The sequence below is a fragment of the Trachurus trachurus genome (assembly GCF_905171665.1).
Source record: "Trachurus trachurus genome assembly, chromosome: 20".
Taxonomy (NCBI): Eukaryota; Metazoa; Chordata; class Actinopteri; order Carangiformes; family Carangidae; genus Trachurus; species Trachurus trachurus.
In genome coordinates, this window is record NC_139911.1 from 20,056,347 (window position 1) to 20,073,556 (window position 17,210).

The 17,210-nt window shown below is 43.1% G+C and overlaps 1 protein-coding gene across 1 annotated transcript; it reads right to left on the bottom strand.

Moving 5' to 3' along the window:
• Positions 1-255: 255 nt before the first annotated feature.
• On the bottom strand, positions 256-10,734 carry prpf4bb (pre-mRNA processing factor 4Bb). Its single transcript, XM_083995451.1, has 16 exons — positions 10,673-10,734; positions 8,888-8,966; positions 7,330-8,471; positions 6,668-6,835; positions 5,258-5,416; positions 4,929-5,010; positions 4,599-4,800; positions 3,252-3,325; positions 3,034-3,124; positions 2,696-2,843; positions 2,418-2,555; positions 2,181-2,334; positions 1,981-2,095; positions 1,744-1,895; positions 1,538-1,624; positions 256-1,364 (listed from the first exon to the last, which is right to left on the bottom strand). Exons 1-16 carry the CDS (start codon positions 10,729-10,731, stop codon positions 1,161-1,163), a joined length of 3,054 nt encoding a protein of 1,017 aa, XP_083851577.1. The 5' UTR covers positions 10,732-10,734; the 3' UTR covers positions 256-1,160.
• Positions 10,735-17,210: the final 6,476 nt, after the last annotated feature.

The following is a 17,210-nucleotide window of genomic DNA, read 5'->3' on the forward strand; positions in this document are numbered from 1 at the left end:
TCTTGTTAACTGTTTCTTTACTTGGACAACACATGTCGTCACTTTAACGAAGCCAGCATGTTGGGGATAAAATGAAGAAAGGGGGGTTTGGTTTACAATAGGAAACATTTTATTACTAAAAAATCATCTTATATTGAAGGTGCTCTTTCAGCAGCGTTTCCACAACTATTCTTTATTGAAATCACAAGATTGTTTTTTAACCACTTAAATGGAAAAAAAAAAAATCATACATGAAATAACAGTAACTATGGACTATTTACAACAGTGGGAGAGGAGGAGGGTCACAGGTGTGGCTTCAACAGGCCAGCATTGTTTTGGTGTTTTAACACACTAGGCTCATACAGGAGGCACTTGAGTGTGAGAGCCTTAAGAGCCAGGATCTAGACCAGAGTGCTGGAGGAGGGAGGAAGGTAAAAAACATGGAAATGTCCAGCAACAGAAAACAATGACTACCTGCTTTGAAATTTAAAAACAAACAAACAAAAAAAGAAAATCTTGTTCAGGGGATTCATAATATGCATCTATTCCTTCAGCGCAGGCCTCAAGGCCTGGAAACTTGGTTTTGGGGGGAGGACGGGGTTTGGGGGTGGGGTCCTGTGACATGTGGGACACTGATGCACATACAGAGCATTTACACAGGCCTGCACCACAGAAATCTAGAGCACAAAGGGTGCACATTCAAAAAGCATGCATCGCCCCACGATGAGCAATGTGGTTAAAAAGACTGATGTATTTAGACGTCTGCATCTACGACAAAACTCCAACTGTCTGCTGCTTCAAGATTGTTAATGCAGTAAACATACAGTATTTACAGGAATTATAGTTTATCTTTTACACATCTGTCACTCCAATGCCAGTTAAATTAAAAAAAAAAAAAAAAAAAAGTCCATAACTGCATTGCCGGTATGAGGGGAAGTTTACAATGATGAATCGCAAAACAAAAAATTGATGTTTTCAAGAATGGCTACCATTTCAATGATCTATTTACAATAAAACACAATTATGTATCCGTGAACAAAATAATGTTGAGGAAGAACAAAAGCGGGTGACATTCTGAATAGAAGTCTGTGGGTTGGCTGCCTCTCTGCAGAGTTCCTGTCAGAGCTGGTTTAGTGGTTGGTTCTCCATCTGCTCTGGGAGTGTGTTGGGAGTTCAGAGTGTTAAATCTTCTCCTGGATAAAGGGGTGCTGCAGAGCCTGGTTGATACTGATGCGCTTGGCTGGGTCCAACATCAGGGTGCCATCCAGCAGGTCCTTCAGCTGCATCACCTTCTTCCTCTGGTCCTCAGGCAGTCGCTGGCCTCCGATCATGTCCGTCAGCAGGTCTTTGGTGGAGTTGATGGTGCTCATCACCGTCACCTTCTCCTGATGGTGCACACAGAGAGACGAGGACATTAAAAGAGACGCGAGTCAATGATTAGACCTGCTGAACGTGTTCATTACATGCCAGGTGCGTCGTATCAGCCCTGAACCAGTAACTTTGTAAAATTGTAGGACACGTTCACAAGTGTGAGTGCAGAGGAGTCAGAACAGCTTACCCTTTCTGTTACTTTGTCTACTTCGATGTACAGGAAGTTCAGATTCTGATCGAAGTGCTTGTCTTTGAACAGGCCTTTACGGATCATCTGAGGGAAGAAAACCACACGGTTGCATCAGCCGCGACTTCTTGAACACCGCATGGAACGGCAACACATCTCATCAAGCAAGAGGAAACAACTGAAAAAATTAAATGATGCAACCTCACCTTGTTGGGCATCTTGCCCTTGAGGTCCATCGCTAGTTTGATCATGTGATTGTTGGAAGATCCGGGGAACAGAATTTTGCCGGTGTACAGCTCGTGTAAAGTGCAGCCAACAGACCACATGTCGATCCCGTAGTCATACGGCTTCCCTATGACTGGGGGAGAAAGAGATCGTGAGCAAGGTCCGGCTTTGAACGCTACTTCTTAAAGCTTAGAATTTACACAAATAAAGCAACTCACTGATTTCTGGAGCTCTGTAAAACCTGCTGACGAGGTACGGTGTGATGTCGTTGTCCGCGACGTGGGAGGCAGAGCCGAAGTCACACAGCTTCAGAATGGTCTTTGACTCATTCACCTTGGATGAACACAGATGAGTCAGTACATTTATTCATCACTCTACGATCTGGTTGGATTTTACGCGTGAGTATCTGGACCGTTACCAGGATGTTGTCTGGCTTGATGTCAGCGTGGAGGATGTTGCATCGTTTGAGCAGCTTGAGGGCCAAGAAGAGCTGCTGGCTGTAGGAGCGCACGGCCTTGATATGAAGCCCCACGTCTTTACCGTATTTCTTCAGCACCTCGCGTAAATTCATACTACAGGAAACAGAAACGTATTAGCAAGTGAAATACTAACCGACGGCAACACACTCTGAGAAGAAAGAAGGTTGTTGCAGTACCTGAGAGGCTCAAACACCAGACACAGATGCTGCTTGTGGTAGAAGTGTCTGAAGAGGCGAAGGCAGTGGAACTTGTCATCAGGATCGGCGTCATTCAGCTTCTTGAGGAACTCCAGCTCTTTCAAACCCGTCTTCTGCCTGTTCACCAAAAATATATAAACATTTTTCATCCAATCAAACACATGTTGGTGCCGAGAGTGTTGTATTTCTAAGTATCTCATGTTTGGATAGGAAAACATTTGTGTGACTTGTGTGAAAAATGTTGCTGCTTCACTCACATGAGCTCGTTGTTTCTGATGATCTTGACTGCCACCTCCTGGCCGGCCCTCGCAGTGTCCCTGGCTCTGATCACGTTGCTGAACACGCCCTGGCCGGTGTAGCCGTACACGTCGTAGCGCTTGTCGAGCGTCTCCCCGATGTTCACTCCTAGAGAACCCGAAAAACAGTACACCCACACGGGCGCGGAGATTTGTCTGATTACAATAGAGAAAAACATGACTCATGGCTGCAACCGCCATATTCACAGGTCTCAGCAAGAGGCCACAGTGTTATGTTGCCATGACATTAAGCAAACATCCATGGGTGTTTCCCCTTCAAAATCTAAGGCGCCACTTACGGTAGTAACCCTCAGCATCAGTCCAGTTGTCCCTGAGGTTGGGGTTCTCCTTGAAGTCCTTTCCTACGCCTGCTGCTCTCATCCTGGCGCTCTGCATAAAAAAACAAGTCAGCGGCTCAGCTGTGTTTCCTATTATTCCTGTTGCTCTTTAAAATGTAGAAAATGGAGAGTAAAATGCAGAAGAGCATCGTAAGAGAACTCATATTGGAAGTACTCACATCAAAGTCTGCAGCAAACATGTCGTCCGACTCCGTGAACATGTCGGGGGCCGAGGGCTTCTTTGGATTGGCTCCTGAAACAAATAACAGTGACACACCGCGTGATGGGTTTCTTGTTGTCCGCTGTGTTGTAAAACAGAAATATCTGGAACATGTGTTTGATTCACATACTCTGCAGAGATCAAAACATGCTGCAGGTGGCAGAGACACCCAGGCTTTGGATTACAAGCCAGCAACTGAATGAACACATGACAAGAAGAAACAAAATTAAAAATCCCTGGATCACACAACTCTGCATTTGTCACTCAAATCATGCCACTTCAGTGTTTTTGTTGTCTGTGCGCTGGGATCTTTTGGCCAAAATCATAAACGATCTACATCGCAATTTCAAAGTGCCAGATTTGTTCCTAAGTGCAGGGAAGCATCAATATTAACGCACAATTATACTTATATATAATAAATTTAAACCCAGTTCTCATCTTTATGAATTCCTTCCTCCACGTCTGCTGAACTCATCATGATCAAACTGGGGGAAAGCGCGCTGTATGAGCACTGAGAAAACCATTCTGCTGCCTATAAAAATCAAAAACTGTTAGGGGACCATCCAAAGTGATCCCTGGTAGAGCTTTCAGCTGCTCACTTTCTGAACTCCTTCATGTTCACAGAGGCCTGTGTTCCTCAGTGATGACGGGAGCAGATGCAGTGACCCACGAGTATTTCCTACAGCCGCGTTTCAAAGGCCTTGGCCGTGGCTGGAGCTGGAAGATGGATAGAGCACGATAGATATTCTGTGGGCACTTGCGTCAAGCCAACGCCATCCTACCACCGGCACCATCTGTTCCTATTCCAGGCTATACTAAGATTTTATACCAATGTTTCACATCAAACAAAACTGCCACATCAGGAAAAAGTTGTGACCTGCACATCCACCACGCAATGAGATAATAACGGAACGTTACAGGACAGAGTTGTTTTTGAGGTAAATTCATGCAAAACCGCTGATGTGTGTTCCCGTCGGGGCAGTTTTGTTGGATTGTGTATTTGATGAGTTTGATGAGGGAAATCAAGAAATCCCATTAGCCCCCGTGGCGTAGCTCTGAGCAGCTCGTGGCTCTGCTCCGCCGTTCTAAAAATAACTTGCACCAACAATTAAAGGTAAATAACCTACTCCTAAAACTATAGGGATTATGGCAATGGGCCAATTTGCCAAAATGTTGAACTATCCCTTTAAGGGAGGTGATTGCAGGTGGACGGTGGTGGCCGACTACGGAGCACACACACGTGACGGCGCGGTTCATTCAGTTGGCCTTGTACGCCAACACGTGATGATCCGACCAGGACATTTACCGTCTTTCTCCTGGGCGATGAGGTTGTGCTTGGCTTTGATGTTGGCCTCGAAGGTGTTGAGGTTCTCGCGCTCGTACTCCTTGACGTCGGCGGCTACTCGCTCCAGGATGTCGTCGGGAGAGGGCGAACGGCTGCGTGTGCTGCTCTGGGGGCTGCTGGGCTCTGATATCATGTTGGTGTCTTCACTCCCGACCTTGTATTTCTGTAACAAGGAGAGAATATATCCCAAACAGGCACAAGAGTATAAATAGACATATTTGTAACAACAGCTGTTCAATCTTCGGCTTCACCGGTTGGATTAGATTCAGTTCGGTGTAAATGTGCACGCACCTGGACGATGGCTAAGCGCTGCTGACGCCGCTGTTCGATAAGAGCTTCTTCATCTACCTCCTCGCCGTCAAAGTCTTCCAACCTACAAACGCAAACAAGGCTTTCAAAAATGTGGCAGCACAACAACTTCCTGTTAATGGGAGCAGCGCATCAACAGGATGTGCTGACACAACTAACATCAAACTATTTGTTATGAACAAGCTTAATCCACTTTTACTGCACCGGATAGCAGCAAGACTATAAAAAGATTGTTTAATTAAAGCAGGTGGGTATTGTAACCCAATAACCACCACATGTTCAACTGATATTGATGATCTACAGACACTCACACTTCTTCCTCTGAGGACTCCTGGTCGACCTTCATGCCCTCTGAGAGGCTTCCCTTGAACTTGTCTTCATCTCTGCTGCGCCGTCTCCTCCTATCCCGATCGCGGGACATTGAGCGCCGGTACTGTCTGAGCCGACCGTACCTGTCCCTCTCCCCAGACCTGTGAGGATGTCAGACAGGGACACTTTATTACCAGTGTTGTTTTCGTTAACGATGACGATGACGAAATATTTTCGTTGACGCCCCTTTTTTTCATGACGATAACGAGACGGTGACGAGACGAACATGGCTCTCTGATGACGAAAACATGACGAGACGTGTGTGAGTTTTCGTTGACGAGACGAGAACGGACGTAAATGTTAGTGGTCGGGCTGTGATCGCCTCTACATTCCATATTATGGATTGTCATTACTCTAAGCTTCACATGATTTAGCAACGGCTCCGTCAACAACAGAACAACGCTGCTGAGACGAGCCGCGGTGCGCCGCCGCCCGGTGCTTGTGATCAGAGCGGCAGAGAGCAGCAGGCAGTGATCCGCTGCTCTGGTGACCTCGGTCAGTGCGGTGCAGCCGCTCCGCGGCGCTGACGGGTGGTCAGACGTTCAAATGCATGACATTTCTGCTTATTGTGCGTGTAATCTGTCCATTAAAATCAACAAGTGTCTGCAACACTGCTGCATCCTTGTGTGGTCACGTCCACCACCTGGCATGCAGCGCACATTCTGCTCAACACACCTGCCGTCACTCCATCAGAAAAAAAAACTGAATGCACTACTGTTACCACTTTATCTGTGTGTAGGCTAATGCATAATCCTTAGACCATAAAGTATTTGGCATTGGGTGGAAACATTATGTGTAAAACCATTCCTTTATTGAATTAATTTGTTGAAAGACTTTTTTTTTTTTTTACTGAAACTGACTAAAACTAGACGAAAACCTTGTTGAGTTTTCGTCGACTAAAACTAGACTAAAACTATCACTTATAGGAATGACTAAAATTGACTAAAACTAATAAGTATTTTCGTCAAAAAGACTAAGACTAAGACTAAATCTAAAATGCCTGCCAAAAACAACACTGTTTATTACATAAAGTTAAGTCATTTTTCTAATTGAAAAAAGCTCAAAAGTGAAAAGCTAACTCTGGTGCAGGGTACTTCAATCAATCAAACTTATTTGTAGAGCACTTTTCATACAGGAAGCAGCTCAAAGTGCTTTACATTATTAAAAACAAACAGAGAGGACATTTACACACATAGACATACACATATGCATTCACACACCCAAATATTAACTGAGGAATTAAAAATACTGAGGAAACGCTATCTTACACCCAACAATTTGTACTTTGCAGTGGGGAAAGACAATGGTTAACTTGGATTACATAAACTACACTGATGTACTAAAAACCTCACCTGTGTCCTAGTGGAGACCTGCTCCGTCTGCGGGGGGAAGAGCGGGAGCGTCGTCGTAGTGATGGGGACCTCCGTCTCAGAGGTGAGCGGCTCATCCGGCGGCGAGAGGCCGATCTGGGACTGGTGTCTCGTGATCTACCGGGCCCCATATCTGGCCGCAGGCGCTTCCTGTGGGGACATCAGAGGGGTGGACCGATGAGCTCAACTGGACGTTACACATTCACTTGGATGCAGATCAATGGTGATGGTGAAAGCATTATGGTTATGTTTTTGTGTTTTCTACATGGTATATGATAACAGGGCTCAAGATTTTTTTTACTAGTAGCACAGTGGCCCCTAACTTAAAATTCTAAGTAAGAACGCAAGCAGAAATTTTAGGGGCGCACACACATTGGTCTGTGACAGATTCCAGATTCTTTGAGTCGCCCGTTTGTGTTAAAATGCAAAAAAAAAACAGCAAATTTATTGGTTGCACACTCCTCTTATATTTTAGGGGCAAAACGCCCCCGTTTAGAGGCAGTGGAGCCCTGGATACAAATATTCTGACCACCTTTGGCGATTGACAAAAACCACTCAAGGTTTTATGATAAATGACTCTTATCTCAGTCGGCTCGTCTCTAACTAGTAGCAGTCACGAGTCAAACTCAGCTCTGTTCACCAACCTCAGCGGCGAGTCCTGTCTGTCGACGTCCCTCCTCCTGACGATGTCTTGTGAGCGACTGCGTCCTCTCCTGGGGGGGGACCTTGTTCTGGATGGTGAGTGGCTCTGTTTCGACGTCCTGTCTGCGCCGCTGGCCGCGGGGTGGTGGGCGTCTCTGTGGCGAGGGGAAGCGCTGCGTTTCCTGGCGGGGGGGCTGTGAGGGCCGCGTCTGTGAGGGGAGCGGTTCTCTTTCCCGGATGAGGCGTCCTTGGACGGAGACTTGGCCGGCCGCTTGTCCCGGTCCGCTTCGGAGCGCCCGGGCCGCTCTCGTCCGGGGGATCTAGACCGGCGGGGCGCTCTGTCCTGGTTTGGTCTGTCGTCCCGTGGAGGAGAGGGCCGCTTTTCGGTGCGGCCGCCTTTCTGCTCCCCTCGCCAGCCGGAGGGAGAGCTGGACTTCCTTCTCTCCTTGGACCTATCAGTGCTATCTGAACGCTTTCTGTCCTTTGACCTGCTCCTGGCGCGGCCTCTCTCCTTGACACCTGTGTCCTTGGTGCTTTTGGTCACCTTGTCCTGCTTAGCCTCTTTTGCAGGCTTGTCTGCAGATTTACTGCGACTACGGCGCTTGGAGCCAGCCTTACTGCCCTCTGTTGAGTCCCGTCTCGATTTCCCACTTTTTCCCGCTCTGGGAGATATGGGTTTACCTGAGCTGCCTCTTTGACGCTGTTCTCCGTTTCTTACCCTAGCTTCTCCGTCTTCTTCTGATCCAGAGTTATAACCCTGGAGGATCAAGCCCATGCCGGACTGAACCTTGCCCTCCATCAACTGGCTGTCCAGCTCAGCTTTGATCATGGCCCTCTGTTTCTCCAAATCCTCCAGCAAGGCCCGATCATCCAGACTTGGGTTTCCAGAGGACGGAGAGGATTCAACCTTTTTGTGGCTCGTGGAGCCAAAGAGGGCGGCGGCAGAGGGGGAGGAGCCCTCTTTGCGTTTGTGTTTTCTGTGTTTGTGACGATGTCTGCGTTTGCGGTCCTTGTCCTCATCAAAGGCATGTTTGTGTTTTTTGTGCTTACTGCGGTGCTTGTGTTTTTTCCTCTTGTGTTTACCACTGCTGCTGTGATGTTTGGCCCCCTCCTCTGTCTTCTCACCGTTAGTTTCGGCCTCCTCCTAGGATGAGACGACATGTCAACCTTGATTGAGGCATTGGATCAAATCGATACTCAAATAATGACTATGTTGTGATAATAGTCATCTTTTGTCTTCCTCTTTGTTTTAGAGATTAAGTTAGGGTTAGGGCTAGAGTGTTGTTAAAAAAGACAGACCATGTAATTACAAGAACATCAGTATAATTTGAGTATATTTATGTACATCAGAGATTTGTGATGTCTGATGTGGTTGTGGTCATTTAGAAAAAAATAAAAAACATTAGGCTAAGTGAAGACAGTGACACACAGCACCAACACTACCGTTTGAGATCAAATTAATTTGAAGTACATCAACTAAAGTTAAATGAATGAAATTTAGCTCAGAATCATGACATCATACCACTGAAGATATTTAGGCCAGTTGTTGTCCACCCCTACCTCTTCCTCCTCTTCTTCCTCAGACATGTCTCCACTGTCCTCATTTCCAATGCTTTCATGGCTTTCCAGATCCTGCTTCCTGTTGAACAGAAAACATGATGTCATAAATGTTGAAATAACAATGCTGCATACTGGTACAAAGTGAAGAGAAAGTTTGGGATTTAATAATTAACAGAAAATAAAGTGATATGAATTTGCAGAAGAACAGGCGTCTATCACATTCATATGCACAAAACAAAAACTGTATCTTCATTTTGAAAATGTATCAATGTGTTTCACTGTCAGGTTCATTTATTCCAAAATTGCACACAGTTATTTGTTGTTATTACATGTTGAAATTAAAAGTTTTGGTATTGGCAGACCAGTTTGAGGTATCTGTAGTAGGTTTAGGGCTCCAACTAACAATTACTTTCATCCTAATCTATCAATGATTTTCTCAATCAATCACATTTTGTAGAAAATTGTGTGTTTACTGTATAATTGTATGGTCTAACTGTCTTGTTTTATCCAGCTAGTCATGAAATATCAAACATAATCAATTAATTATGATACAAAACAGAAATTAACACCCAGTCATCACAGTGAATAGACTGAAATCTGTCCATTAGCGTTGAAAAATAGCCAATATAATGAATCAATTATCAAAACGGTTTGAAATTAATTTCTTGTTTATCAACTCTGACTCATCACTGCAGCTCAAACCGGGAAAAAAGTTTGAAGTAAACAAACAGCACTGATGCCTGCATTGCAGCCTGAACACACACTGAAGACAGTGAGTTTTCTGTTGTCTCCTCCAACACTAGTAACCAATAGCAACCAGGCCGCCAGTCAGTTTCAGCATCCTCTGAAAAAGTCCCTACTTTCTAGGCTCAGTGCAATCCACTGTTACTTAACAGTGTTTCAAATGGGGGTCAATAATATCTGAGTCTGAAGCTATTTATATTTGTATCATTTATGAATAAACAAAAGATAGGGTTCTTGAATTCAAGCTGCAAAGAAACTCAAATATTAGCCAGATATGGTGCATGTTTTCCATGTATGCTGTAGCAGTCTATCGTTTGCGCTGTCCTCATTTTAACACGTGTATACAAACGAAAACCATGATTCAAAAAGCAGCATGCAGGATCAGATCTGTATAAGCAGCACAGGAGGGGAGCGCTGAGCAAACCACAGTTACGTAATGCGCTCAATTTAGCTAGAAACTGAAGAAACATAAGCAGTACCGCAAAACACAGTGACTGAAACTTATACAGATGGACCCGCTCTATAGTGCAATAAGGAAACTCGTTCCGCACCATCTGTACTTCACTTGTTTGCGCTTCCCCCTGAGCTCGACCGCCAAGACGGTTTCCACTCATTAGCTACGATAGGCTAACCGCTCTTAGCCAACTTAAGAGCTAGCAAGCTACATCCTCAGGTAGCTTCAAGCCATGCTAACTTAAGTTTCAGGGTCGTTGCTTATTATACAACACCACCGATTGAATACATGTAATCGGACATGTATATAATAGAAGAAATATGCGAAACACAGTAACTGGGGTATTTGTGTGTGCTGCATTTTAACGAAACTTTAACGCTGGTAAGCTACAGAACGTTAGCAGGTGTGCTAAGAACGTTAGCCAGCCGTTGGCATGTAATTTAGGTAGCCCCGGCAACAACGTGAACCTGCTGCTCCGTTTCACCCCCGTACTTCAAACTCACTAAACAGTTCCCCTTTGATTTCGGATACGCAAGTGGCTCAGACCCTCTTACTGCGAACGTATATTCTTAAATTAAATCACTTACACGTGTTCGTTGCCATTATTCATTCTTCTGGACGTGATGTCCATCTCAACGTCGGCCATTTTCCTCAGCTGAGGAGGCCTTTTCTTTTTCGATTATTTGGACCTCAGACGTGCAACATGTATCACAGCACTGACGCGCCCCCTGTCGGGGTGGAGGCGCACCGTAAGTCAGGTTTGTGCACTGACGTTTGTATTTTTGTCCGCCAGAGTGCATGCTTGTGTAAGTTTACGTTTTCAGACCAGAATATTATCAAATTTTGGTTTCTGCATGAACAAGTTTTACTTTTGATAGGCTACTTAAAGCACATTCCACCGATTATAGCCTATAGGCTACTTGTAAGTAACATTTACAGTGTCTGTCTTTTAGGGGTAGGCCTAGGCCTAGCCATTTCATTTAAGTAGCCTAAGGAATACATAAAACACCCTCTCCACCACTGGCAGGAATTTTTAATAAATAAGCTGACAACTGACATGATTTGACAGAATTATGTCAACAGTAGGTAGGCTATTACCTTTTGCCAAATTATGCTTTATCCAACCACTTGCAGAAGAAAGCCAACTTCAAGATTTAATCACTTTGAGGAGTTGGCTCAGTGTGTGAAGGGGCATGGTTCCAAAACATGGGGTAAAGTAAAACTCTATTGTTACAGGCATGCAGTAAAATTCTAAAATTAGCCTACATGATTAATAAAAGCAAAAAAAAAGAAGAAAAAAAGCCAAACTTATCTAGCCTATAGCAAGTTTGAATCTTCAAAAATGATCAGTAGGCCTACAAGAGAATAGCACTATCAAATGTAACTTTTTTGCATTGAAAACACTCTGAAAAGGTAACAGTCAGGCCTTTTGAGAAAGATTTTACACATCAGAAATAGAAAGTAGCCTATTCTATAACATATGCCTGTCATGTTTGTGTGGCAGTAGCTGCTGCCCAGCAGAACTATTGCACCAGTACCCCTTGAGTGCAGTCTTTCAGAGAGAGCCAAATGGGCTACAAAAAGAGAATGGAACAGAAAGGGTAGGTTCAAGGAGGTTGCTCTGTTTTGTTATACCACAGGATGTCTTGGGTCAATCATGTGGTTGTTGAGGGCCCCTTGTGAACCATGGGTGCACGTGGGGGTTGTGAACCTCATTGTGCACTTTTGATATCTTTGACTAAAATGTCAGATGAATCCTTTATTTCAACACTGTCTTCTCCATCATTATAGGAGACATATTTTCTAAGAAAAATGTTTTCTTAAATTTATGAGGAGATTATAAACCTGAAGGGTGGTCCCTAGTGTTATAGGTGGTTAGTGCTGTCAAAGGGTTTGAATTGTGAATGCCTGTAGCTTCTGTAGAATAGGCCAAATCTTTTCTTTCTCAATGCCTGATTTCTAAGGAGTTTTTGTTGCATCACCAACCATAATCTCTGTCTGACTATTTAATCTTGTTTCCAGTCTTTAAAGGTCCTGCCACAGAACATTTTTGAAGCCCAGTGCCATTGTGGGTCGCTCCAGTTTCCTCCAACAGACCAAAGACATGCACATTAAGTTACTGGTGACTCTAAAATGCCTGTATGTGTGAATGTGAGTGTGTGAGCTTGTTTGTCTCTATCAGCTCTGTGATGGACTGGAGACCTGTTTCGGTTGTACATAGCCCTCGCCCTATGACCCTGCACAGATAAGCAGTATAGCCAATGGATGCATGCGTGACAACATTCTTGGTCTTACTTACCACATAGCTACTTACTTATCGCACACTTATCACCATGACTACCAAACACGTGCATGCAAAAAAAGTCCATTATCAGAGATATTGATGTTTACATGAGATGACAAAATCAGATTGTTTTCTGAAAAGGGTAAAAACACCAAATAGCTACCACATGGTTTAATGTTTTCCTTCATGATTCAATACAGACTGAAAAGCAAAAGATGTAAACAGTAAATAGCAGTCACTATCAGAGCATTCAAGGAAGCAAAAGCATTATCCATACATAACGGCTTTATATGATGTATTAAATTGTGTTATTGTGAGGCACCTGTGGTTGCTTATTCACAGCAATATGATGGTGATGGAGCTTTGCAGGTAGGCCTACATATAACAGCATTAATACTTACTGATATCCTGGTAGATGGGTCAACTTCTGGCAGATAGCAGTCCTGCTGGCATTACCATTATAATCATGTTTCACTGACATCTTGTTTGGAGTAGGCTTGTCAAAAAACTAACTCAAGTAGGTCACTTTGTTATTCATTTATTTACAGTGTTGTTGATCTTCCTGCTGTGGACCCCTCCCTTTTATCCTACATAAAGCACAATTCCAAGCAAACTCAACCTAGTTTCCCAGATATTTCCTTCAGATTCATTCTTTTAGACCTAAAAATTAATATTTTACATTGCTTTTCAAACATACACAAACTATAGCCCCAGGTTGACTTTGCCTGGAATTGTCCTTTAAGTGATTCTCTCAACCAGCAAATTAGCATAATCCATTCTGGACATTAGGCTATGGGTGAATAGTGACAAGCAGACAAACATCAGCAAAATCATCAAAGGAATTCAAATATCAACTGCCAGTCAGAGCTTTAACAATAAAATAGGAACAGAAATAGCTATATTCAAAAACATTACCGACATCATCCAGATCCCCTAACCCTATAAGTGCAGTGGTCCAACAACCCATAAGGCTAAAGTAGACTAGGCTATACCACAAATAGACTCAGCTCATTACCACCTCTGGCTATCCGGGCCAATATGGATCATTTTGTTAATTTCCTGCCACTTTCTCCATGCCCTTCCCTTAGATGCAAGAGGGAACAGGTAGAAAAATGTCTTCTGCAGCAAACATGCGACTGCAGGGGAAACAAAATCCATGAACTTCAGCTGCAAGTGAAGACATGTTTCATATAAATTCATAAAGCAGTGGGTGAAAGACCAACATCTGCTGTGCACGATGTTCAAATAACTAATGAAGTTTAGTCACAGCATTCAAAGATCATTCATTTGATCAATCAATTTTGAAGAGGAGCCCAGCCCATAGTTACATTAAACTGCTGGACAACCTCTATCAGTTGGTAGGAGCTAAGGAGGAAGTCAGGTGATAATGTCAAGTTTAAAGGGATTGTTGGTTTTATGCAGTAATAACTGTGATAAAGTCACTGTTGGAAAAACATTCACAGAACTAACTTTTTTGACCAACACTGCAGATCTGAGTTAGGCTATGACTTTTATAGCTGGAACTTGGATTTCCATAGTGAGGACATAAAGCAAACAGGCATAAGGTCTGGCTCTGCCTTGGCTCTCACTCCCTCCAATTCTCCAAGCTTCACTGCAGACACAATGAGGATGGGGCCATAAAACATGAGGTCCAACAGATGCTCAGTGAAGACAACCACAGTCCATTATAGAGCCTGTTAAAAACACTCAGGCGGTTCACTAACCCACCATCACCCCCAGCCCTTGCCCTCCTCGCTGGGTTTTGTCTTTTGCTATGGATAAAGACAGAATTATGGCTCAGAACGACTTGGTCCAAGTGAAGCCGTGCCACAGCCCACAATGCCTCTCAATAAAATGAGACCGCCCGCTTCCATCAGCGCAGATGTTCTTTGTTCTTTGACAGGTGCGTACATCTTTACGTTTTTCTTTCTTTGCTGCTCCTTTCTCAACAGATTTGCTTTATGAGCCTCTCATGTTGGGTTGTCTGAGGATATAAGATCTGGCATAGGATTTACAAGAGTAAAGAAGCGGCCTTGTCGAGGGGGAAATTTATGTGAGCTTTGAGGGAAGGGATGAGGAAACGGGGTTACATTATTCTGTCTTGTGGACAAATGGAGCAGTCTCACTTTGATACTCAAGATGATTTCACTGTCGCTACCATAGGTGATTTAAATGAAGAAATCTACAGCACTTGCTTAGATTCAAGGAAGGCTGGGCCACCACTTGAGCATGATTAGAGACATCTGCGTGAACAGCAGTAAAGTAAGGGTGTGTTAGTTTAGAGACTGGTATGGTGAGGGAGTAACAAATTAGAAAACAGGAGCTGTAGAAGGCCCAATTTTCCTCCTCCCTGCATAATTAAATATGGGTGTAGAAGGCAACTTGGGTGATAATCAAGGCAAAAAGTGTTAGCCTTGAAAGCTGTGCTGTAGGTCCACCTCCTAGGTTTCCAAGTAAACATCATAAACCACTCCAGCTACATGCTGAAGCTCATACACTGTGAGTTTTTATATATTTTATATTAATTTCTTTATTTAATACCAAAACTTGCAGTTATTAAAACCATTTGCAGCACACCAATCCAGTTTTAGAGCACAACACTGTTATTACCACCACTTATTGGACGATAAAGAAAAACAATATTGACCAAATCACTTAATATAGTCGGTCATTTGTTGCTTTAAAAAAAAGTTTGAAGTTGTATATAATTTGGTAAAGAGTTATCTCATGGAGGGGTGATCGTGAGTAGCAATTGAAACTGTTAAATCAAAACGTAAAAGGTTTCCCTCAAGGCTCAGTCCTTGGACCTTTACTTTTTACTTGTTATATAAATCTAATTGTCTCTCCAATATTTTTTCATTGCTTTACAGTCTGCTACAGAGTTACTCCAGGTCTGTTTTACCAATTTAGAAGTTGCTCTCAAAAACTTAAGTTCATTTTAAGTGCAGATAAATCTCAATTTATGCTTTCCTCCAGACCAGAACAAATTACTTCCATGTTAGTTTTGTCCACTGGACCATATCGCACAAGAACTAATGACGCACTTGCACTCCATTTACCTCAGGTTCATGCTGAACTGGGAAGCACTGCTTTTGGCGTTTTTTGGACATCCCCCTGAACTCAGGTCCAAGACACTTGAAAAAATAATTCAATAATGGTTATTTTAGATTCTTAATCTCTGACCTTTTAACCTCTGTTTGGACACATTTTAACTGATGCTTGCTACTACATTAGGCCTACCTCTGATTTTCTTTAACTAGCTAACTTTTTATCTACTCAACATCCTCTTAAATGATGACTTTTTACATCCAATAATCATCAGGACATATACTGTATATCTGGTGCCACATAACCTTTTATTTTACAAACAAACTTTTAAAATGTCCTCCTGCTTTTTTCCCAACAGTTTCGGCTTTGCCTCTGTTGTAATTGCAGACAAATGTGCTTACAATTCTGCAGGAGAGGGGCTTTAAGGATGAGTGGGCAAAAGTCTATTTTTCCATTTAAAGTTGACTCTTTCAGAGGAATTATACTGGAATGAGGTACTGAGGCAGAATGTGCTGACTCTGTATATGTGGCCAAACCACAGATTGAAGCCCTGCTCGAAACAGACAGATCCTATTATTACACGAGGGGAGAAGGGGTTTTCTGATAACACTAATGCCGTTTCTCCATGTAATATAATCATCTCTAATCATTCATGCTTACAGTAAAATTAAACGTGCAGTGTACAGCATATACACACGTGAAAAAACTTCACCAAAATTTCCCGGAGAAATGGGGTATTTCACAATAGGGCACACGTCATTGATTTGTTCTGTTTTGTCTGGCTGTCAGTCGGTCAGCCCACCACTGCGGTCCAGACCAAAATAATTCAGAATTGGACATGGTAATTCAAACATTCATGCTCCATGCAGAGGATGAATCCCCCTGACTTTGGTGATCATTTGACTTTATCCATCTCAAACTGTGGTGCAACCATTTGGCTGACATTTTTAAGCCACGCTTAAATGGTTATGGTACGCTATCATGGTAACACAATGATACAGACATTCAACAGCAAATGAACAGCAACTCAAAAAAAAAAAAAAAAAAAACTCTTCCATCAGCATTGCCTGTACATTGTAGAGTGCTAATTAGCACATTTTAGCCTGCTAACATGTCAAGACGTTGACGTAGAACATCATCCTATAAAAAACATAACATTCATTAACACATATTTGTACATAACAATATGTTCATGCATGATGGCATTCTGACATTTTACATAAAACTGCCCACACAGCTAGCCTACTAGCTTTGTGAGATTCATTCATAGTCCAGTTTTCAATGTTTGCAACTTGAACACTGTCAGATTTAAATGTAACTCTACTTGAAATAACTTAATGTGAGTCAAGTGAAGGAATGTCAATATGTTACAATTTGCTATAGCTTTAATGGGCATATTCTCTTTCTAGATCAATGTTGACGGAAATTGTGAAATGTTGCCAATTCATGAGGCGTGTCTAAGTAGCATTGCTAAGGTCAGCACTGTGTACAAATGTAGGCCTATCCTATTTATATCAGTAGTTTATGTGATCTGCTATTATTAAAACTGAGAAGTGGGAACATTCATTGCAGATATCGCGGTAAATAGTAGTGCACTTGCTAAACTAACTAGTTGTTGTTTTGTACTGTGTTCATGCTGACCATGTTGAGCCAATACTGGTCACTGGCCATATGTCTCTCCTATTCAGACAATGACATGAGGTACGCCTCCTCCACCATTCATCCATTCATCACAAGTCAACACAGTTCTCCCTTACCGTTTCATTCTCTCTCTGGAATCAGCCTGTAAGAAA